Genomic DNA, 24,316 nt, shown 5'->3' on the forward strand with positions numbered 1-24,316 from the left:
TATGACTTTTAGATTCAAATCTGGTCACGTTTACATTTTTCTATATTTCATATAAAAGGATAAAAAAGAAAATAAAAACTATTATTATATATTTGTTATTTTGAAAAACGATTGAAATATTTGACAATTTCCTGATTGAATTGTAAATTTATTGATGAGTAACATCAACCCAATCAACCATAATTAATTAATTTGTTTGTAAAAAATTGGATGATAATATATGGTATAATAATCTTTAAAAAATGTTAACTTTATACGTACAATACTGTTAAATAAATTGACAATTTCCTAACCTAAACTAGTCTAAAAGGCCAATAATGGTTAGCCATGCTCATGGGCTATGCCACCCGTCTAGACCTGATGCCCTATCCAAAAATTGAGAGGGTTTGGACAAAACTATGAAACACAAAAAATGGGCTCGGGTAATGTACAAGCCCAATTTACGGGCCCAACTAACCCAACTAAAATCTAACCCAGACCCAGACCCAATAGAAGCCCACTAAAGACCCAAATAACCCCAAAACCTACTAAACCCAAAACCCAACAGCAGCCCAATTCAAACCCTAAAACGAAAAGAACAATAAACCCTAGCTGCTGCCTCCCTGTCTCATCCACCACCGATGCCTGCAAGCACCGCCACTGTGCCACCGCCCCACTTGCACCTGCAACATTAAATGTGGAGAATAGACCGATATAAAAAACAAAGGCATGTAAATGGCTATTTAAAAGCCGAATGAAAAACCATTTTTTTCGGCACTTTTGATGAAATGATAAGCAATATTAGAATTTAAAAAAAGCAGAACAAGAGATCCCAGCAATATTAATAACAGGAATACCGAGAAGCAAAGTTTAATAACCTAAGGTGATTATTTTTTTTCTTTTTTTTTCTTATTTTTTTTCTTTTTCAAATCATTGACGGGCATTAATATATATACACATTAGAGATACACATAAAAGAAGTATATAAAAAAGGGAAGAAAAAATAAACATACCTTTTCCATCTCCACGGTGGCCGGCACAGCGGAGGGCACAGTGGTTGTCGACTGAGCCAGTGCCGGAGATCGAGGCCAAAGATAGATAGGGGGAGAGGATTCGATTTTTTTGAAAGAAAGGAGAGGAGAAATGAAAAAATAAAAAATAGATGTCTTATATAGGCCGGCAAAAAGCACCATTTTGCCCGGCCACTTTAAAACCCAGAAACGGCGTCGTTTAAGCATCGACCCGAAGACCCGACCCGACGTACCTTGGGATCCGCGTGTTTTTGAGGCGGAGGGGTTATTTGCGCTCTTGGCCCCTCCTCTTTTTCATGACTTCACATTTAAGTTTTATTTAACTTTAATTTGACCCTAAAATTTATTGAGTTTTCAATTCGGTCCTCCTTCCAGCGACGTCATTTTAAGGGTTCGGGTAAATTTCCCTTTTGGCCCTCTGTAGTCACGCGCGCATTCAAAAAGGTCCCCTCCTTTATATTTATTTTAAGATCGGCCCCAGGACTTCATGTTTGTTTCGGATTTAGTCCTTTTTTGAGAATTAATGTGGTTTTTGGAATTATTTTCACCTTTTCATTATACATATTATTCATTATTCTATTCACTATTTTCGTATTATTATTAACGTATTTTACTATTATTTAAACATTTTTAGTTTAGATTAATACTTAAATATATATATTTATAGTTGTTTTATATATGTATTATTATGCCTAATATATATTGTATGTATGCACATTTAACACCATATTATACACATATTAATACCACGTGATATATATGTTGCCCCTATTTGTGTGTATTATTAATATTAATATATGTTTTATTATATATCTTTAACATATATATACGTATACATTTATATATTATTATTTATTATTATTATTAGTTTTTGATATTATTGTTTTGTTAAATACATTCGTGTCATATATACATACTTTTAATATATATGTTATACTTCATATTATGCCCATGTAAATTAATATTATATCGTGTATATCATTTTATTATAGTTTTATATGTTGTAAATATCATATTATGTTCTATCATGTATATTATGTAGGTCATGTATATGTTTTAATACATTATGTGTATACTTTATTTTGTATTTCACGTACATATTATGTATAAACATTCAATATTATCATATATTTAATTTTAATATATTTATGCAACGTTTCTTTATTATTATCATTATCTCTATATCGTTACCATTATTATTATTATTTCTTCCATTACCATCACTATTATATTATCGCTTTTATAACATTTTTTATATATACGCTGTTGCTTCTATACTAACTAATAATATATACATTTTTGCGTACTTACTTTATTTATATATATCATTGCCCACATTATTACCGCTTCATCACCTATTTATATCTTTGTAAATTCTTTCAAACCTTAAATCATTCATTATTCGTATCATCATTATTATTATTATTACTAACACATATATATAAATTATGTAATATTATTATGTATACATTTTTTGTGTGTCTTTTAATATCGTACTATTATTACCATATATATATATACATTCCTATACTTTTATTATTACGTATGTGCTTACATATATACATATACTTTTATATCATTATTATCATTTTTGTTATCATTGTCATTTTATTTTGTCATTTTTTTATGTATTCGATCATTTCACTTACCTTATGCTTTCGTTTCATATTTTTATATTGCTAGCCATGCTTTCATCTTTTATAATTGCTCCTATCATTGTTATTGACACTGTCGCAGTTATTATTATACGTATTAGCACTGTCATTTGCTTTTATATTTCATTATAAATCACACTATACTTTTTACTCGATACCATAAAATAATTCTTTCCTAAAAGCAACATTTCGTACTCGGTAATTCGAGACAATCGTGCCCTAACTTACTGGGTTTCGATTCTTCTCATTTAACCTAAATAAGCGGAATATCCTTTTAAATCACGATACAAGTCTTAAAAATGCTTATTTTCAGAGGTGCGAGGTGTGGTGCCCTAACTTACCGGGTATGACACTTTTATACCTCGAAATAAGATCTTTTGCAAATAAAGGCAATGTTCGGTATTTGGAAATTTGAGGAAACGTACCCTAACTTACTGGGTTTCGATTTTCCTCGTTCACCCTAACTAACCGAATATCCTTTTAAAAGAAGTTAAAATACATCGATTTTAAAAGGCAAGCTCATTCTCAAAAGTTCGAAATGTCGTATCCTAACTCACTGGATATGACGTATCGTTGCCTCGAGACGCGAATATCTTTAACGTTTCAATGTTTACTTTACAAAAGAGGGATCGTATTTCAAAGTCTTTCAAGTTCTCAATTTTCGACACTAAGACACTAATTAATCAACTAGGTACCAATTTTGGGCGCATTGAGGGTGCTAATCCTTCCTCGTGCGTAACCGACTCCCGGACTCATTTTCTGATAAATCTTAACTTTTATTAAAATGATTAATTTAAAGGTGAGCCAATCACACCTCATTAAAAAGGATTGGTGGCGGCTCCCGTTCTTTCATTTTCAAAACTAAAGTCGATTCCCGTATTTTCAAAGAAAATGGTTACAACAGGTAAAATTTAAACATGCTTTCTATATGAGTTAGGCATTGGGCAAAATAATTATATTAATTATATATGTTAAATAATAATTACATATATTTATATTAAATCACTAACCCAATAATAATTAAACTCATTACCCAAAATCTTAAAAAAGAAAACCTTTCCATATAAAATTTTAAAATTTATATTTAATACAACCAAACGTTTATTATATTTATTCGTATTTTTAATATAATAAAACATTTATTATATTTATGGTAGTGTTTTTAATATAAATACTTTTTAATACATTTTTAATGTGTTAGAAAACTTTTATTTTAACGTTCTTTTAGTGCATTCAATGTATTATATTTTTAAAAAAATTATTGTTAAATAAAAATTAATCTAAAAAATCAAATATAGGCAGGCCACGCCCTAGTTTACCTTTCTTAAATTCGTTCGAGCTTAGAAAAAAATAAGCCCATTTTTCAGGCCGGACTGAGCTCAGGCTAGAAATTTGATCTAGATACCTTGTATGAGCCCGATCCAACCACTTCCATGAGCACCTCCAATAATGCGAGAAATTATGTTATGGACCATTTTCACCACATCACCAATGGTCCCTTTCCAATTATGTAATGACATTTCAGTAATTTTTTCTATGTCATTAACACATAATTTTGTAATTTTTTTTACTTTGAAACCCAAACCCAAAACCATAAACTTTGAACTTTGAACCCCAAATTCGAACCTTGAATCTTTAACTTGGGTTTCAAGGTTTGAGTTCGAGGTTTAAAGATCAAATTAAGGGTTTAAAGTTTAGAGTTTGAGATTCAGAGTTCAAGTTTAAGGTTCAATGTTCATTGTTCAAGTTTGGGATTTTGAGTTCAAGGTAAAAAAAATTACCAAATTTATGTGTCAATGACATAGGAAAAATTCTTGAAATGTCATTAAATAATTAAAAAAACCATATATAATGTGATAGAAAGAGTCTATAAAATAATTTCTCCCCTTTCGATAATTAAATTTTAGATTATAAAAAAAATGAAAATAAATTTTGATATTTCTCCAATATAATAACAACGATCATTATTAAAAAAAAATTTGAAGGTGGAGTAGATATATAGTTGTATTTATCCTGCCATTTTTGTCTTATTACTTTTGTCTGGGATATAATGAGATTGAAATATCTTATTTATAATTAAATTGATTTAGTCATATATTGGTTTTAAAATTTATTCAATAATTATATGCCACTTTCAACTGCCCTTTTTCATTATTATTTACTAAATTTAAATTTAAATCTGTCATTTAGTTTTTAGCATTCTCATGTAGACACCCATATTTGAAAGCTACACATGACATGGGGATTTGGAAAACTTTGACTAAATGCCTCTTTTAACTTATTTTTCAAGGTTGGATAATTAAAAATGTTTCCTTGTTCTATTAATACATTTATAACTAATTTTATATATTTCAGTGTCTTATAATTAGATATGATCATTGGTCGGATCGAGTTAATACAAAATTTTAGATTTATTTTTTAGAGTTTAGGCAGGGGCAAAGTCAGAACAATTTTTTAGGGGGACGAATGAAATTTTATTTTTTTATAGTCTATATCTTTATAATTTTTAAGGGATTAAATCAAATTTTTATAATTTTAGAAGGGCTAAAGTGTAATTTTATCTTTACTAATTTAAATTTTTTAAAAAAATTAAGGACTTAAATAGCAATTTTACATTTTAAGGGGGCCGGGGCCACTACCAGCCCCCTCTAAATTTGCCACTGGGTTTAGGGTTGGGTCAATGAAAGAAAAAAATTAATTTGCTCAAAACGAAAAAAAATATAAGGATCAATTGTATAATTTAACCTAAAATTTTCATTTAAAATGATGATTTAACATGCCACGTCAGTTTACCATTACATCGTTAACGGCAATTAACGCTCAGTAACTAAAACGTAACATTTCAAATAGAAGTGACTAAAATGTAACCTGAGGTAAAAAAAAGTGAATATTTCGGTAGTTTACCCTTTAATTATCGCTTAAGTTATTAGAACACTTAATATAATATTTTAATATTATACTACATGAAAATTTTTTAAATATTAAATGATAATGCAGTATAATTTTGGAGTGTTACATTTTTTTTTAAAGTTTAGGAATCAAAATAGATTTAGTTGAATTCAAATGTCAAAGTGGACAAAAAAAGTAACAGTCAGTTGAGTCTTAATTAGTTCGGCTGGCATTGGCATTTTTGCCAATGCAGGAGAACATAGATTCAAGGGTGCTGAGGTACGCCTACTTACTAATTGGGATGAATTATGGGTAATTTTAAGTATTATATCGACTTAAAATCTTTCAATTACATTGCTAAAAAAAACCAACCATTATTACATTTAATAATTCCTATAAATAAGATAAAATCAGTGGCAAAGCCAAGGGACTAATAGGGGTCCCGATCCTCCTTAAAATAGAAAATTTTTATTTAAGCCCTTTTATAATTTATAGAATTTTAAATTAGTAATGGTAAATTTATACTTTAGCCTCCCAAAATAATAAAAGTTTGATCTATTCCTTTAAAATTTATAAAGATATAGACTATTAAAATGATAAAATAACATTTTTATTATCATAAAAATATATAATTTAATTTCGACCCAAAAAAATTTTCTGACTTCTCCAACGATAAAATCCAACATTAAATAACACAAAACGTTTAAGATTTAGGTTATGAAAAATTGAAAAAAAAGCAGCTAGAGATGAATAGGGGTGTGCATAATTCGGGTAAAACCGAAAAAATTCGGTTAACCGACCGAATTCGGTTAATCGGTCGGTTAACCGAATTTTTTCGGTCGGGGGTCGGTTAATTTTTTTATGATTTTTCGGTTAACGGTTAATTCGGTTCGAAACCGGTCGGTTAACCGAAAATTTTCGGTTAACCGAAAAAATTAATAAATAAAATTATCCAACCCAACACAAACTCAATTATCCAACCCAATAAAACTAAAACTAAAGTTTACCCAATTACCCAATCCAATAAAACTAAAACTAAAAGACAACCCAATTTACTAAAGTCTAAAACCCAATTTACTTTAATAATTTATAAATTTTTTAAAATTTAAAAATAAAAAATAAAAAAAATTCGGGTATTTTTCGGTAATTCGGGTAATTCGGGTAATTTTTAACCAAAAATAAAAAATACATAATTTTCGGTTAATTCAGTTAACCGACCTTATTAACCGAAAAAATTTCGGTTCGGTTAAATTTTTTTTAAAAAAAATCGGTTCGGTTAACGGTTAAAATTTTTGGAAGGTCGGTTAATTCGATTATAGTAATTTCAGGTCGGTTAACCGGTCGGTTAACCGAATGAACACCCCTAGAGATGAATGCAATTTATTTTTCTAAATTAGCCATATTTACTTTTAGGTACAATAATAATAATTCATTCAATTCAAGGATTTATAAAAGGAAAGAAAAATAATCCAATGATGGAAGTACATAAATGGAGATTGATTCAGTGGGCCCCTGCATACAATAAGAAACTCTGCCACGTGGCTCATCTTGATGTTGCCGGCCCATGCCTCCCTTTTAAAAATCCTCTCCTTCTCGCCCTCTTTTTCCCACATCCGAGGCCGAAAAAGCGTCTCTCTGCCACCATGCAGCAATGCATCGATGACCTTGACAACCTTAGCTTCACCACCACTTCCACCACCGTTCCCGAAACCAAGCGTAGCACCAGCTCGGGTTCCGAAGCCTCCAACCTAGTGCCACGCGACCCTTGTTGGCATGCCATCCGACGTGCCAGCGCGCTGACCTTAGAGGACCTACGGTTCATTCACCGCCTAGGCAGCGGTGACATAGGGAGCGTTTACCTTGTGGAAGTGAAGGGGGGTAGCAGTGGTTGCGTTTTGGCTGCCAAGGTGATGGATAAAAAGGAGCTGGTGAGCAGGAAGAAAGAAAGTAGGGCAAGGATTGAGAGGGAAATATTGGAATCATTGGACCATCCTTTTCTGCCAACCTTATATGCCACTTTAGACTGTCCAAGGTGGTCTTGTCTGCTGACTGAATTTTGCCCCGGCGGCGACCTTCATGTTCTCCGTCAACGACAACCCGACAGACGATTTCATGAGGCTGCTGTCCGGTATGCATTTATTTATATTTATGTCTAATCAATTATCATCATGAAGGAGGGTTTACCATTTGTTACACACTGTGCATTGCATGTGGGCTCCATCGTCGAGGTATTGTGATTTCTTCTTAAATTATATTTACGTAAAATAAATGCATTTAAATAATATTTAAAGGAAAAATAAAATTTTCAAATTTGATTTATTTATAATACATAAAATTATACTATTAAATAGTAATTTCTCGTTTAAATTCATGGCTAAATATAAATGATTTTAAAATACTTCACTTGAATTATGTTAGATGTTTGCACAAAACCTAACTAGTTAAAATTAAGGGTGAGTGTTCGATCTAATCGAATAAATAAATTTTAAGTTAACAAGTCATATTTTATCATATTATCTCGATTTAAATTTTTATAATTGATTAGAGATAATAAAATTCGAGTCGAGTCAAATAGAGCAAAATTGTTCGAATTAAACTAAAAAAATTAAACATATCAAATTAAAATCTTATTACAATATAATTAATTTCAAGTTAGAGCACATAAATTTAAAACTATATATATTTGAAAAAAAATTCAAAACAAAATAATAAAAAAATAATTTAGTATGATAAACTTGAATCATTAATTAACTTATTTAGGTCCCAAAATTAGTATTTTAGAAAAAATTAAACTTTTAAATTTATTTATATATTTTTTAGAATTTTTATAATTTTTTAAAAATATAGATTTTAGAATTTTTATAAATATTTTAAATTTTTTTTTATAATTTTTGTTGAGAGAGACTAATTTTTTCATTTTCAAAATTGATAGAAACCAAAAGAGTATCTACACCAATCTATTATTCAAATTGTAAAATTTAACTCGACTCAAACTTGAAACTTAAATTACTTATTCAAGTTGACTCAAATAACCTGAAATCTGATTTTTTTTATTTTTTAAAATGGAATTAAGTTTTACTCATCCTAATTAAAATAATAACTTTTTCTTATTAAAATGATAACTTTTTCTTAGTAAAATGTTGGGGTTTTATGAAATTTTTTTTTGTCCTTATGTTCTTCTAATTACCTTTATAGAATTGCATTTCATTTTTTCTTTTTCAATTATATTAGTTTTTCTAATTATATTTTCAAGAAAGGAAAGAGAAGATTTTATAAAGGTACTCAGAATGCATTTTAGTGATTATATATTAATTTTTTTTGTTATATTGCGAAAATCATTTGAAATTCGAGTTTGATATTTTTTTAATATAATATTTATATTATTTTTTAATCTAATTTGTTATTTATATTTGACAAAAATTATATATTTTAGTGTTCAAAGGTAATAATATTAACATTTAAGTATTTAATTCGGGTTTTAGAGTTAATTTGATTGAAGTTATTTATTAATATTATTAGGTTTGAATTTTTCATGATTTTGTTAATAGAATAAATTTAGTATTAATTGTGAATTTGTTTAATTTTGTGTTCGGGTTTACAGGAGATTTGATAAAAATTAATTACTAATATTATTAACTAATTATGAATTTTCAATCAAATCAACTCAAAATCTCGAATTAAATACTAAAAAGTTAACATTGTGTTATTTTTTGGCCCAAAATGGTCACAAGTACCATATTAAAGAAGTGTCAAATTCAAATACCAAATTATATATTAAGCGGATATTAAAATATCTCTTTTCAAATCTTGTAAAAAGATATTAGGTTAATTTTTTTAATAAATTATAAATACAAATTGCAATTATAAACAATAAAATTAGAATTAGAATTAATATCATTTAAAGTATGACAAAATGTTTAGACTCCACAAGCTGAGTCATGGGGTTGATAAGTTTTTTGTAACGGTATAGTAAAATATTAAAAAAATAAATATTGTGTAATAAACAATACAATGTCAATATACCAAATACTAACCTATATATAATTATTATTATTTTTGTTAGATTATTTTGTTTAATGACAATTGGTTAAATAGTTTTGAACATTGACCAAGAGCTTTAGAATATATGTTATTATTGAGGTTAAAATATGTCATAGGTGCTTTTATTTTTTATAAATTTAGAATTTAATCTTGGTATTTTTATTTTCAGGAATACAGTTCTTTTACTTTTCAGGATTTAAAATTCAAGTCTAATTATTAATATTGTTAAATTTGTCAGTTTGACATATTGAAATAAAAAAAAATACTCACTTGATAATTATGTAACTAAAAAAATAACATTGTAATAAATCTAAATTTAATAAAATAATTTTATCAGTATTAACAATTAGCCTACCAGATTCATATGCATATAACTTAAATAATATATGCTTGATTTGGTTATGGAGCATGGTAAAGATGCATTAATACAATTAGAAGTGTTCATGGGTCAAGTCGGGTTGGTTTTGAGTCGGGCCTATGCATGATATTAGTACACTATATGTTTGCCCAAGCTTGGTTAAGTGCAAAATATAGGCCTAAAATTTTACCCAAATCTCTCCATATTTATAAATGATTAATTGAAACTCATTTTAAATCTGCCTGTATTATATTTTAAAATTAATAATTTTATATATTTTTATTTATATTTCCATCCCTAAATCATGGTTGAGCATTGAGTGTGTTGTTGACGCACCATTATTATTGCGCATGGCATTCCAATTTTTTACTAACCCTTTATTAATGTTAAGCAGGTTTTATGCATCCGAAGTTGTGGTTGCTCTAGAATACCTACATATGATGGGAATTATCTACCGTGACCTCAAGCCTGAGAACGTGCTAGTAAGATCAGACGGTCACATCATGTTGACCGATTTTGATCTTTCCTTAAGGAGTGATAATACATCAGCCGCATCGGCGGCTCACCTCGTTTCTGATCAAAACACATCATCATCGTCAACAAATTTATCAACTGCGACTCCTTTTGACAAATCCTCATGCATTTTACCAAGCTGCATAGTTCCCGTCGTCTCATGTTTCCATCCTAGACAAAAACGCAAACGTAGGAAAAACTCCATGCATCGTGGTGCCTTCGAGATCGTAGCGGAGCCGGTCGATGTTCGATCAATGTCCTTCGTGGGAACCCACGAGTACTTGGCCCCAGAGATCGTATCAGGCGAGGGTCATGGCAACGCGGTGGATTGGTGGACGCTAGGGATATTCATATTCGAAATGTTCTATGGTGTAACACCATTTAAAGGGATTGACCATGAGTTAACACTAGCTAATATTGTGGCTCGGGCACTTGAGTTCCCTAAGGAACCATCGGTTCCAGCCTCGGCTAAGGACTTGATTACACAACTCTTGATGAAGGAGCCGAGTAGGCGAATGGGATCAACCATGGGTGCGACGGCAATTAAGCACCACCAATTCTTTGATGGAGTTAATTGGGCACTATTGAGATGTACACCACCGCCTTACACTCCCCGACCGGAGGCGACGGATAATAGCACAGACAGTTCATTTGAGTATTACTAGAGACCAAGACCCAAACCTCTCAAACTCTAAATATTCAAAATTGCAGACTTTATTCATAGGGAAACAAAGCATGTAGAAGATTCCACTTGTTTGCTTCCTTGTCTGGGCTATTAAGGATTTGCTGAAAATTCAATCATACTATTTGTTTCAATTACGTTAAAGTCCCAAATACACCACTCTACTTCTGTTTATTTTGTTCTTTCAACAAAAAGTTTCGTTTATTTTATGCTCAAACATTTGTAATTATATACAAATTTATTTGTTAATTAATTTTTCCCTATGGGATGTACCCATTTTATTATAATATTAGGGTAGGTGCCCATAGTTCACATTGGGTATCTCTATTTCACGGGTCACAAATTAAAACCCGTGATAAATGCGCACAAAACTACTCATGAAGGTCAATTGATTAAATGAGGGTCATTCGATCTATTTGAACTAACTCAATTTATGGAATATGTGGAGAAACCCATCTACTTGAAGTCTCGGTGACCTAGTGTAAGCGTTTAAGAAAAATTAGGGTTGCAATGAAAAATATAGAAAGTAATCTTAACATATCTGTAGTCTTATAATATTTGATTTTGTATTAGAGGATTGTGTAAATCCCTTAAAGAATATCAATTGTAGATAGATATTAATCTCAACTATCAATGTGAAGTAAATTGTACCATTGAATTTAGGGAAGCTCAACTATAAATAAAAGTTTTCCTGCCTCGTTAATAACCATCCCATTGTATTCCATTCAAAGTTAGTGAATATACATTGAGAGCATTTATTCAAAAACTTTGTAGGTGTTGTTTTATTGTGATTTTTTTCCATTCTTTTGCTGGATTGACTTAAGCAAATTTGAAATAAAAATAATTGTCTAATATCACACGGATTACAAAATGGAAATTCTAATTCCGTAACATTGCCCCAAACATGTAGGAAAAAAATTCCAATGAAATGGGAGAACTTCATGTGAACAAGACAAGTCCTCTTCTATCGGTATTAATTGGAAAATAGAGTGGCCATTGTTAAGGCTTAGTGCAAATTACTACACCACCAACGCAGTGGGCATTCCAAATAAATGTAAAAATACAGAAACAAAACTCTTAGACCCAAAGAACTTAAGGAGAGCAAGAATAATCCTCTTCCATTGGTGGTCATTGTTAAAAGAAAATTTAAAGCAATTAACAGCATCACGAAGTTCAAAATGTTTGGTCTCCTTCATAATCTCATTTTAATGTTATTCTTAATGAACCCGTGTGTTAGTCTGATAGTCAAATTATTTATCGCTTTAGATGTAGTTTGAGTTCAAGCCGCGTTACTCTTAAGATTTTACTCTCCTCTTGTAATATTTCTTATAGTTGAAAACTAAGCATAGTGATAACACCCAAAGTTTTTCTTTCTTCTCTCTTTTTAAAGATAAATTCTTTGTCTCTTGTTCCTACTAAGGAGTAAAACAACTTTCTTCGTTCGATTTACTGTTGCATGCAAATATTTATCACTTATAAAAAGAATATGGTATGATTTTATTAAAGAAATAAATGAGGCATAAACAAAACTAAATTATTATAATAAAAAATATAAATGGAAGATGTATATATATAAATGTAATAATACTAACAAACGATACTACACTTTTAAGAAAACGATATTAATAGAAAGGACAACTATAAATCCTTAAAAAAAATTGATCTTTATAGACATAAAAAAATCCTTCGTTATACTAAAAAGGAGATATATCTTGACAAAGAAAGTGCTATGGCTATAGGGAAGAACATCCTTATTGGAAGCAATTTTACGGCCTTCCATGGACAAAAGTTAGGTAGAAAGTTGGTTCAATTACTAACAATTAATTAATACGAATGCCACTTTTCACAAAGCAGATACAAAGTAATAGTGCTACTATTTGAGAAGAATTTTTATTTATTATTATTTTAAATAATAAAAGGAAGGCCTAAATACAATCTTGACATAACACATTGGTTATTATCATAAGAAATTCTCAAGATATGTCCCTAATAAAATAGTTTGTTTGCTTCCATAGCTTAAGGACCAGCAAAGAAAATATCCCATTGGATTCCCATCTATTTTAAATATCAGGGCTCATTTAACAAATTTTCAATCAACCAAAAGAAACCTTGGTTTGGCATTTGATGGTATCAGTAACACCACCTTCATCCAAATTGATTCAAGTGTTTGACAATTCCTGTACGTACGAATGTAACCTACTCCTACATAGTGGGTCGAGTCATTAGTTTAAGTTTGAAGTTTCGTTTCAAAAGTAGGAGGATTTGGATAGAAATATAGGCTTGAACAAAAAATAAGATCCGTTTTCTAAACGGGTTGGGCCTTAGGTAAACTTTTTTAGCTCGAGCTCGGCCCAAATTTGCCTAATCTTTTTCATGTTGTTTTGCTACTATTTTGTTATTATTGTTTGGATATTGTATAACTCTTATTTTATTGTTAACTTTGTTATTATTTTTAAAGTATTTTCAATTTGTTGAGACATATTTACTTCAATATTTTTAGTGTATTTGACGCATTATATTTTTTAAAATTTGTTTTTATATATAAAATACTAAAAAAAAATTAATACGAGTGGACCGAATCAAGCTCAATTTAACATTTTTTATTTGGGTCAAGCTTGGATAAAATTTTAAGCCCATTTTTTAAGTCAAGTCGTGTAACACTCCTCTCCCGTCCCAATCGCCAGAACTGAGCTACAGAATGCTGCAATACAAAATTGAACAATTACAAACCTTTAACAAATAATTCAAGTTATCTATCATAATATAAGTCATTCAAATTACAAATTTAAACCTTTCTCGAACTTAGTACGAGTTTACACAAGTTCTAAAATTGGCTCGAAATTAAATCATGACCAAATTAAAAAGTTTGAAAAATATAAGATAGACATCATGACGAGATTTTCTCCGTCAAATAGTACTTAAGAAACACCAAATTATAATTAACTTTTGGATTTTCAAGCCCAAGGTAATACTTAAGAAGACACTAACATATATGTGGGTCTGAAAACTCCAAAATAAAGAAGTTCAAAATGCTCTACCATCAGATCAAAAGCACAATTATAAAACATCTAATGGCTAAGATTTCATCTTAGGATAATTAGTGGGAATTCAAAGGCCATCCACTAAGACATTAAACTCTTGGTGTAATTACCTTTTAAGGCCATGGTTAATTGTTTATCAAGCCCCTTTTACAGACATTAAGCAAATTTTGAAAAAAAAAACTATCAAATACTAAAATTAAATGGACTAAAAAAAAGTTTAAAGACCAAGTTGAGAAAATTTGCTAAGTTGAAGGGCTAAAAGTTTATTTATCCTAAAACAAAAGCACGCGATAGCCAGCCAATGCGCAATATTTCTTCGTAGAAGCTCTTCATTTGTTCCGCCTTTTCTGCAGTCAAGACCCAAATTCGTCACCGCCGCCGCCACCACCGTCATTTTGTTTTTCCTTGGATCGATTTTCTGAGTTTGCACGTCTTTCTTCCGTGCTCCCCTTCCTTTAGCGTCAATAGACGTTGGGCGCCGCAACCGCCATTGGACAAGGCAGTCTGTGGGCGCCTACCTCCACCTTTCCGTCGTTCATTCTCCACCTCTCTCTTCATTAAATAGCCCAAAATCAAGGGGTTTGGTAGATTTCGTTTACCAATCTGATCTGGTAATTTCTTCATGCACTTTTCGATTCGTTGTGGAATTTTAGTTAGTAATTTTTTATATTAACGTTTCGATAATAAAATCTGAAGTTTGTGATGAAATTGTTTTGTTCTACTTGGTTGATTTGCGTGTTTAGCTTGATATATTGAAAATTAAAAGGATGAACTTGGATGCTTATCTCTTGTCCACCATAGAATCATTATATTATGATTATTAGAAATATGAAGTACAAGGCTTTCACTGTTCTTAGTTGCAGGTGTTGTCTTTTGCTTAACTATGGAGGAAGAAAGGATAAAGGTATTATCATTTCCATCGGATAGCCCTCCACTCTCCATCATTGCCGCCGCAAAGATTGCGGGAATTGCTTTACCGACTCAGACTTCAACCTCTGGATCTCTCACCTTGTCTTTATCAAATGGGTACTTTTTTTTATCTTTTTTCTTAGTGTTAATTTCTGTTTTGGGGTTTAGGATTTTTTTAAAATGAAATTTAATCCAGTCTGTCTATGTCCAATAAATAGGCTTGAATTGCATGGAAATTATGTAATTCTCCGTTACATCGGTCGAGTTGCTGCCGTTCGTAACTTCTATGGTGATGATGCTTTTCATGCTGCCCAAGTATGTCTTTCATTTCACTGAATCTTTTCAGCTTTCTCCTTGTCTTTTTAGTTTAAAAGAAACAAGTGTTCTTTCGAGTTGTGTGTGTGGTGCTTAACAATAATATATGTATTTTGCTTTCCCAGATTGATGAGTGGCTGGAGTATGCTCCTACCCTTTTATTGGGTTCTGAGTTTGAGAATGCTTGTAGTTACATGGACGTATATATGGAGAAACGCACATTTTTCGTTTCTCATTCTTTCTCCATTGCTGACATAGCTATCTGGTCAGGTCTTGCTGGTAAACTTCAAAACTCATCTGTTTTTGCTATTTTTCAATGCCATTAGCCATCCAACCTTTTTCCCCTTATCATGCGTGCCTCATAGCTTATTTCTCTATATTTCCCTGACAACCAAGTCACCAACTGCAAATGATTTGCTGCTCTTAACTCTTCTCATTTTTCATTTAAAAGGAGGCCTAACTGACTAGCTCATAAAGGATTTTATCTATTATACTAAAACCTATGTTACACGGACTTGGGGGTGAATATTGGAAACAAATGTGTCCAACACGGGTATAATCAGTTTTACTTTCCATAAATTTGGAGCATCATATATTGATTCCTATGTGAAAATGAAGAGTCTAACTATCATAGACTAAAAGTGCATTTTGCTCATGTATGCATATAACAAATGTTCTATGCTTTGTAGGAGCTGGTCAAAGATGGGAAAGCTTGAGGAAGTCAAGCAAGTACCCAAACCTTGTTCGCTGGTACAATTCTGTTTCTGCAGAATACAGCGATGCCTTGAATGAAGTTACTGCATTGTATGTTGGCAAAAAAGGATTGGGAAAGCAGGTGGCAGCTAAACCAAAAGAGCAAAAGAGTGCAGATGGAAATAGTTCTGATAAGGTGAACTTAGGTAGCAGGCCCTCATCTGAAATAGATCTTCCTTGTGCTGAATTGGGAAAGGTGCGATTGAGATTTGCTCCTGAACCTAGTGGTTATCTCCATATAGGGCACTCTAAAGCAGCCTTATTAAATCAATACTTTGTTCAACGGTACCAAGGTGAAGTAATCTTGCGCTTTGATGATACCAATCCCACCAAAGAAAGCAATGAATTTGTAGAAAATCTTATAAAAGATGTTGAGACATTGGGCATCAAGTATCAAATGATCACCTATACTTCCGATTACTTCCCCAAGTTAATGGATATGGCTGAAAAGTTGATAAAGGAGGGGAAAGCCTATGTGGATGATACACCACGTGAGCAAATGCAGAAAGAAAGGATGGATGGCATTGAATCAAAATGTAGGAGCAACAGTGTTGAGGAGAATTTAAAGTTATGGAAGGAAATGATTGCTGGCTCTGAAAGAGGTTTGCAGTGCTGTCTTCGTGGGAAGCTGGACATGCAAGACCCAAACAAATCTCTCAGGGATCCAGTTTACTACCGCTGCAATCCTGTTCCCCACCATCGAATTGGAGCCAAGTACAAGTTGTATCCAACATATGATTTTGCTTGTCCATTTGTTGATGCTGAAGAAGGTATAACACATGCACTACGATCTAGTGAGTATCATGATCGCAATGCTCAGTACTATAGGATTCAAGAGGATATGGGAATGCGAAAGGTGCACATATACGAGTTTAGTCGATTGAATATGGTCTATACACTTCTCAGTAAGCGTAAGCTTCTCTGGTTTGTGCAAATGGGTAAAGTAGATGGATGGGATGATCCCCGTTTCCCAACTGTCCAAGGAATTGTTCGTCGAGGTCTGAAAATAGAAGCCTTGATACAATTTATTTTGGAACAGGTAAGCTCGCATGGTTGTTAACTTGAACACAATTCAAAGCCTGTTACTGATTATTTTCTTGAAATAGGCTATTTTATACTGCCTCTAATGCACCTGCCTCATCTTCTCATACCATTTTGCATCAGCATTCTAACTCTAATAGCATCATTCATATTTTGACTGAATGTTCATCAAAGTGTCATAGTTTGCTTAAACATAGGCTTTGATTTCAATGATTAATATTTTCCATCCTTTTGTTCCAGGGGGCATCAAAAAATCTCAACCTGATGGAATGGGACAAACTCTGGACAATTAATAAGAAGATCATCGATCCTGTTTGTCCTAGGCATACAGCAGTAATTGAAGAACGAAAGGTACTATTGACCTTAACTGATGGTCCTGATGAGCCATTTGTTCGTATTATCCCAAGGCATAAGAAATATGATGGTGCTGGAGAGAAAGCAACCACTTATACTAAAAGGATATGGATAGACTATGCTGATGCAGAGTATATCTCAGTGAATGAGGAGGTAACATTAATGGATTGGGGAAATGCCATCGTGAAAGAAATAATCAAGGATCAGGATGGAAACATAACTCAGTTGGTAGGTGTTTTGCATCTTCAAGGATCTGTCAAGACAACAAAATTGAAGCTCACGTGGCTTGCAGAAACTAGTGAACTTGTAAACCTTTCCTTGGTGGAGTTTGATTATCTAATAACGAAGAAGAAGGTATGCTCCCAATTTTTAACATACATCTACGACTGTTTGTGCAATTTTGTCCTTTTTTATTAGTAAATTCTGGCACAAGCTAAATACTAGTATATAGTTCCCATGTACTCCTCCATATTGAAAATTAGTACCGACTGCAGACTTGTATTATTTGTTCACTATATTATCCTCTCATGGTTGTTTTCTCTTCCACTTTATTTTTGGGGTGGATGCAGCTGGAAGAAGGGGAGGATTTCCTAGATGCACTAAACCCATGTACGAAAAAGGAGACAGCAGCAATTGGAGATTCCAACATCCGCAATTTGAAACAAGGAGAGATATTGCAGCTGGAGAGGAAAGGCTACTTCAGATGTGATGTTCCCTTTGTTAGACCTTCAAAACCAGTGGTGTTGATTGCAATTCCAGATGGGCGGCAACAAAGCCTGTTGAAGTAGGTCTTTTACCCTATCTTTATTCTGATATGGAGAGTGCGGGGAAGTTCCTCCAATTCTTTTCTGGCTAATACTTGGACATGCGTATTTATGACAATTTTTGGTGTAACTTTGTGGTTCCTGTTTATTTTATGATCATTATGAACAAATTTGTCTCTCACCTGTTAGAGAAACATGCAATGTGCCACTTTCCGTTGCAGTTCAACATGGTATTTATAAAAGCTTATATTGATCACAATTACACACAGGCGATAAAAACATTTGAACTAGGGTCTTAGTTTTTAAGAGATATGACTTGGGCTGGATAAGGCCCAACATAGCTTGGATATGTTAATACAGATGGTGTATTACCTGCAGATACTTCCACGTTCTCTTTCTCTCATCGTCCTGTAATTCTTGTTCCTGTTTTATGTTACACATATCCAGACGTGTCTTTATTGTTTTATGTTCTTTAGATTGGATATGGGTATAGGCTTGACATTAAATATGAAGCATTATCTCTATACTCATTCAAATATATGTCAAAAAATAACACAATTTTCTCTTTTCTCACTCACTCTCTCAAATATGGTGGTTAACCACAAGACTGGTAATATGTTAGTATTTTGGTAATACAATTACTAATAAGAAAGATATTCATTCTATGTAATTTTATATAATTTTTCTATATTTGTGTTTTTTATATAAATAATACAATAATAATAAGAATTATGAAAAAAAAAACATAGTTACAAATTAATTACCAAAATGATATGTTTTTTTGCTTGTATTCCATATATTTGTTTTTTTGCTTTTACCTCAATAATTACATAATTATTAAAAAATATAATAAAATTAAAAATTAAAAATATATATTTTAAAAAGGGGTCTCGCCCCTCTCAAAAGTGGAAAATAAAAAAAAATACAATTTAATGATAGTAAAAAAATAAAAAAATAACATTATTTAAAGAAAATTAAAATAATCAATAATAAAAATGTGGGGACACTTTTTTAATATTAATTAAAAAATTAAACATAATTATTTTTTATTATTAATTAAAAATAAAAAGTTAACATTATATAATTAATATTTAAAGAAAATTAAAATAAATAAAATAAAGTTTCGCACATGTTTTTTTATATGAAAATATTATTTCATGTTTATTTTAATTTTCTTTAAATATTAAGTTGATTTTTTTTATATTTTTAAGTGCATTTGCATAATCGCATAGTCTACTAAACTTATAGCTTACCCTTACTCAGATTAACTTTCAACTCTTCATTGGCTAGTTTTTGCATATCAATTAACTTCAGTTTTGGAATCACTCTAATTTTACATAAGAAATGTTCCCCACAAACTTGTAAGGTGCCCTTTTGTTTTTAAAAGTGGTAGAACACCCATAGGTTTTTATGAAGGTTTTTATATTATAAAATCCATCACTATTATCTACAGCAGCAGATATTCTAAAAGGGCATCCATCTTTCCTACACCTAGCTCTAATCCTCCCCTTTGCATTCCTAAGATAGACAATATCAAACCCTTTTTTTACTGCATATTTTGCTAAAGCAATCTTAAATTCTTTTGGTCCCCTAAACAACATACTAAGCTTTAAATGTGGGATTAGGTTATTAGGATCGAAACACAAATGTCGACTTCTCCAACAGACTACCTCACCATCTGAATCACTTCCATAAGACCCTAAATCTAATGAATCAACATAACCAATTCCTCCACCTGATTGATTTGAAACCTCACAATTATTCTATTCCCTTTCACTACCTTCGCCTACCTTTGGACCCTCAAAGTTAACCTTATTTACTCATTCTTTTTTATTTTTTTTTCCTTAATATTTTCTATATCAAGCCTTGATATTTCTCACCTCTTCATCCTCAGATTCTACCCTTAAAGCCTCTTCACTGTCCAATGAGCTGTCTGTATTACTAATCCCACTACTTTAAGAACTTTCCTCACTTTAAGCACATGTATCACTTCCAACCAAATCTGGTCCCACATTAAATTTCACACCTAACTCGGTAAATGTTTCCCTGGCCCTACCATTAACTTTCTCATTAAAATTTAATTTTTCATTACAATTTGGTTCGCCAACCCCAATATGTTTACATCCTTTTCCGTAGCGGCAAGCAACAACATGGTATCATCAACAACATCAGGTGTGTCTACCTCGTGTTCAACATATACATATATGGACCCTCTTTTTCTAATATGGTTAATCATTGCTATGAATAATGAATTATTATAGCAAAAACTCAATCCCTTACTAAAATCTATCCCACCCTCACAATATACAAAGTTGCTCACAACTCTATATCCAGCTTCCACTACCATCTCACACAAAGTGTAATAACACAAAAAATTTGGGTCGAAATCCCATTGCAGCACTTTCCTTCCAACATAAGATGCACAAGGGTTTGTGACAAAGTTCCATCCAAATGCATATGCACCACAGATTTATCCTGAAACATTATAAAACACTACACATATATAATATAAATTGTAATATACATACATATTATAAACAATGATAAACATACATACATACATACATACATACATACATACATAAACAGTAATATACATAACAAACATACATAACCAAATGACCTTTCAGCCTCAATCTATTTAACCCTCGAAAAAAATTCCTTTTAGTATGGACTTCTCTGCATACACACGAATGGCAACAAAAACAAAAATTAGAAATCAATTATAATACAAATAAAATATCTAAAAAACAAAAAGTTGTCAATAAAATATCTAAATCAATTATAGTAAGAAAAATTGTTAAACTTTCTGTAAACCAAAAAATTGAATGTTCTTAAAAAAAATTGTCACTTTATGAGAATGGGTCAAAAACAAAAGATTTGTATTTTTAAAAAACACACAACAAAAAAACACAACAAAGATGAAAAATGCTTTCTATATGGTAAAAAAAATTATTCAATCAATAAAAAGTTATGCAATAATCGATGATGAAAAAAAAAACCAAAAAGGTTGAGTCAAATACTTGTAATATTGTTGGGTAATCGAAAGGCCTGACTAATCGATGATGAAACAAGGTTTCTTTCAATGAGATGGTGAAGAATTTCTCAGAATCGGAAGGGTTTGGCTGAAGGATGAAATCGAAAGCCTTACTCGCACAAATGTCGAACGATGGAAATGGGACTATTGAAAGGATTCAATGTCAATAAAGTAAAATCAAATATGGCTTTTGATCTTCAAGGATAACCCAAGAGGTTTTTAAGCAATCAAAAAGATTTCTTTTTCAATCGATTTGGTAATCGGTGAAAACATTTATTTGTATTTTTTTTAATAAATGAGGTCTTTAATTATTTTTTCCAAGGAGTCGGGTCAACACGGGTCAAAGGGATATTAGGAGTGCAACATGTGGCGGCACACGAGTGGTTAGTGTTGCTACGTTAGCAAAATCGTAACACTGTTGGGCTCATGTACCAAACTAGTAGACGAAAAAAAAATTAAGTACTAATCTAGGATAAAAAAATTATAGATACTAATTTGAAAGAAGTGAACAAATTCATATACTAAATTTATTTTTAACCCTTTTATATTCAATTTTTAATGTAGACTTTCATTTATAAAACATGCACATATTATCACAAACAAATTTCCTTCATTGACCAAGATGGTATATTAACATATTAAATATTAATCATTAATTTGTTATGGTAATAACATAATTATTCTTATTAAAATCATAATTTGTACACATTCACTTATATCCAATCAGTTCTCATTCTTACTTAGTACAACATTCCATAACTAAGGCCATTATCCCATCTTATTATTTATTTTAACCACTTTCAAGACATTACATCAAATATACATTATATGGTATAGGTAAAGTATGAGTATCCAATAGTACTTATCTCTTGAATGTCTTTTTACACCAAATCAAGCTTTCCAACGCTTTTTTTCATCCTTATTTAGCTTGAAAATCCCATTTATCACCATTATCACATAATCCCATATTCATGAAAACAACAAAAAGTTAATATATTTATATATTTATATGCTTCCAAAGGTTTCTCAAATATTAAGCTTAATGAAGTAGAATACATCGTAACTTTTCTTGTTGAAGCTTTCTCTTTTCACTTTTTCACACTAGAAATACCATAAACCCTAGCTGAAATTTGAAGATTGAAGATGAGCTCTAGCTCATGAAAGAGTTTTTTTATGGCCTATGACGAGAAATTAATGTGGGTGATGAGATTCTCCAAGAAATTTCAATGGAAAAGCATGAAAATTGAACAAAAATGAAGAGAACTCCATGGAGAAGAATGCTAGTGGGCAGCAGCAAAGGTAGGCTGATGGGGGTTTCTTTTTCTTCCTTTTGTTTCCTTTAAAAATCATGAAAATGGCCCCCAAGCCCACATACAAAATTTCAAGCCCAAAGTTCACTAATTGGAGCTCAATTTTTCCCCAAACACATTTTATATGTCCAATATATTTAGAGGTGTTCATAAATCGGGTTGAGTTAGGTTCGGGCTAAACCTAAGCATGATATTAACATACTTTACGTTTGTCCAAGTCCAACCCAGACCAAAATATGGGCTTAAATTCTGTCCAAACTCGCCCATATTTACAGAAGACTAATCCCAACCAATCATTAAATAGCATTTATATTGCTATTTCATACTCACGGGATCTTTGATTTATGGCTTCCAAAATAAATTTCAAATTTTACATCTCAAAACTTTATAAAATCATGAGTTTATAGATCATATTTAAGCCATATAAATTTAACATGCACCGTCATAAATATACATTTCGATTTTAAATATATGATTATCATACTATATATACGCACTAGAAGATCTCATACCAGAATAGTGATCTTATTATACAAGCCAATGCTTTCCACTATTCTACATTGGCTAGAAAATTAACTATGCATATGACTTATTTCATTTCTAGTCAAAATCACTTCTAATCCAAACTTTATAGCATAGAGAAAAATGTGCAATCATATTTAAAACTCATTTAGTTTAAGGTTATTTAACAAAAATAACCACCATAATTATTTATATTACATGATCATCTACAAACTTTTATTTTTAGCAATGAAAATAATGTCTCATTAATATCATCCAAATGCTAGTTATTAATATCATGATTTGAATAAACAAATAATTCAATATCTAGAGTTCAATATATATCATGAAAAGGAAAGAATATTTTTTTACCAAAGAGTTTCACTCACAAATTAGATGTAATGAATTAAATTTCAATTCTTCAAACTTTTTTTTATTTATAAAATATTAATAGGTGCCTAAGTGACTCTTTAAAAAAATCACTATTTAAGTTGCACTTTTGGATTTCAAGAAATCATTCATTCAACCTTTTACAAGTATTCGTTGGACCTAGTGACGCAACTTTTCAATTTGGAAAGGCTCACCCGGATGGTCATAATGCTTTTGTTGAACAGAAGCATGTTGAACAATGTCATCACCATTCAACCTTTTCCAAATGTGCATTTTCATTCTATCGTATTTCTTTCTTTCTTTCTTTTCTTGTAAGATATATAATATATATTACAATGAAACATTTGATTTTTTTTTGTCAAGTAATTGATGCATGAGACACCTAAATCTTTTGCATAATGCAATTCAGTAAATATAACAATTGAAATCTAATTATGCAATAAGAGTAAAAAAAATGACGTACATTTTTTTTGCGAGAAAGATATTTCTAAATCAAAATTTGATAAGATCACTTATCATCATGCAACCATAATTGCATATATCTATCTTCATAGTACCATGCTTGTAGTGGCATGTGAATGCGTGGTGAGCAGACAAGTCTTCTTTAATTTTTCATAAATTGCGAAAATAGAACCTTAAAATTATTAGTGTATGGAGATAGAAATAAACTTATGAGAAATTAATGAAGGTTTCAAGGCGTGTAACAATATCAGTTTCTTTAAGGTTCTATTCATTCCCACTTATATTATAGTG

The 24,316-nt window shown here is 31.1% G+C and overlaps 2 protein-coding genes and 1 long non-coding RNA gene across 4 annotated transcripts; 2 read left to right on the forward strand and 1 right to left on the reverse strand.

The window, feature by feature from the left end:
* Window positions 1-219: 219 nt before the first annotated feature.
* Window positions 220-1,160, reverse strand: LOC121229685 (uncharacterized). The gene is made up of 2 exons (XR_005927606.1): window positions 993-1,160; window positions 220-662 (listed from the first exon to the last, which is right to left on the reverse strand). It is a non-coding gene; the product is annotated as an uncharacterized lncRNA (long non-coding RNA).
* Window positions 1,161-7,151: 5,991 nt separating this feature from the next.
* On the forward strand, window positions 7,152-11,322 carry LOC107927569 (serine/threonine-protein kinase D6PKL2). The gene is made up of 2 exons (XM_016858660.2): window positions 7,152-7,682; window positions 10,348-11,322. Exons 1-2 carry the CDS (start codon window positions 7,198-7,200, stop codon window positions 11,129-11,131), a joined length of 1,269 nt encoding a protein of 422 aa, XP_016714149.2. The 5' UTR covers window positions 7,152-7,197; the 3' UTR covers window positions 11,132-11,322.
* A 3,172-nt stretch (window positions 11,323-14,494) lies between these two features.
* On the forward strand, window positions 14,495-18,587 carry LOC121229686 (glutamate--tRNA ligase, cytoplasmic). Of its 2 annotated transcripts, none has more exons than XM_041114470.1 (7): window positions 14,495-14,800; window positions 15,047-15,215; window positions 15,317-15,413; window positions 15,539-15,692; window positions 16,103-17,205; window positions 17,448-17,915; window positions 18,131-18,587. In XM_041114470.1, exons 2-7 carry the CDS (start codon window positions 15,073-15,075, stop codon window positions 18,347-18,349), a joined length of 2,184 nt encoding a protein of 727 aa, XP_040970404.1. In that variant the 5' UTR covers window positions 14,495-14,800; window positions 15,047-15,072; the 3' UTR covers window positions 18,350-18,587. The 2 variants fall into 2 exon arrangements, with proteins under 2 accessions (XP_040970404.1, XP_040970403.1); XM_041114469.1 differs by having other exon boundaries at window positions 15,053-15,215.
* Window positions 18,588-24,316: the final 5,729 nt, after the last annotated feature.

This window comes from Gossypium hirsutum, chromosome A05 (assembly GCF_007990345.1).
Source record: "Gossypium hirsutum isolate 1008001.06 chromosome A05, Gossypium_hirsutum_v2.1, whole genome shotgun sequence".
Taxonomy (NCBI): domain Eukaryota; kingdom Viridiplantae; phylum Streptophyta; class Magnoliopsida; order Malvales; family Malvaceae; genus Gossypium; species Gossypium hirsutum.

Bases quoted from the DNA above. Each gene is read 5' to 3' on its own strand.
- LOC107927569 (XM_016858660.2), top strand. From the start codon at position 7,198: ATGCAGCAATGCATCGATGACCTTGACAACCTTAGCTTCACCACCACT. The intron at 7,683-10,347 runs GTATGCATTTAT...AATGTTAAGCAG, and splicing joins TTTCATGAGGCTGCTGTCCG to GTTTTATGCATCCGAAGTTG.
- LOC121229686 (XM_041114470.1), top strand. From the start codon at position 15,073: ATGGAGGAAGAAAGGATAAAGGTATTATCATTTCCATCGGATAGCCCT. The intron at 17,206-17,447 runs GTAAGCTCGCAT...CTTTTGTTCCAG, and splicing joins TACAATTTATTTTGGAACAG to GGGGCATCAAAAAATCTCAA. The intron at 17,916-18,130 runs GTATGCTCCCAA...GGGTGGATGCAG, and splicing joins ATCTAATAACGAAGAAGAAG to CTGGAAGAAGGGGAGGATTT.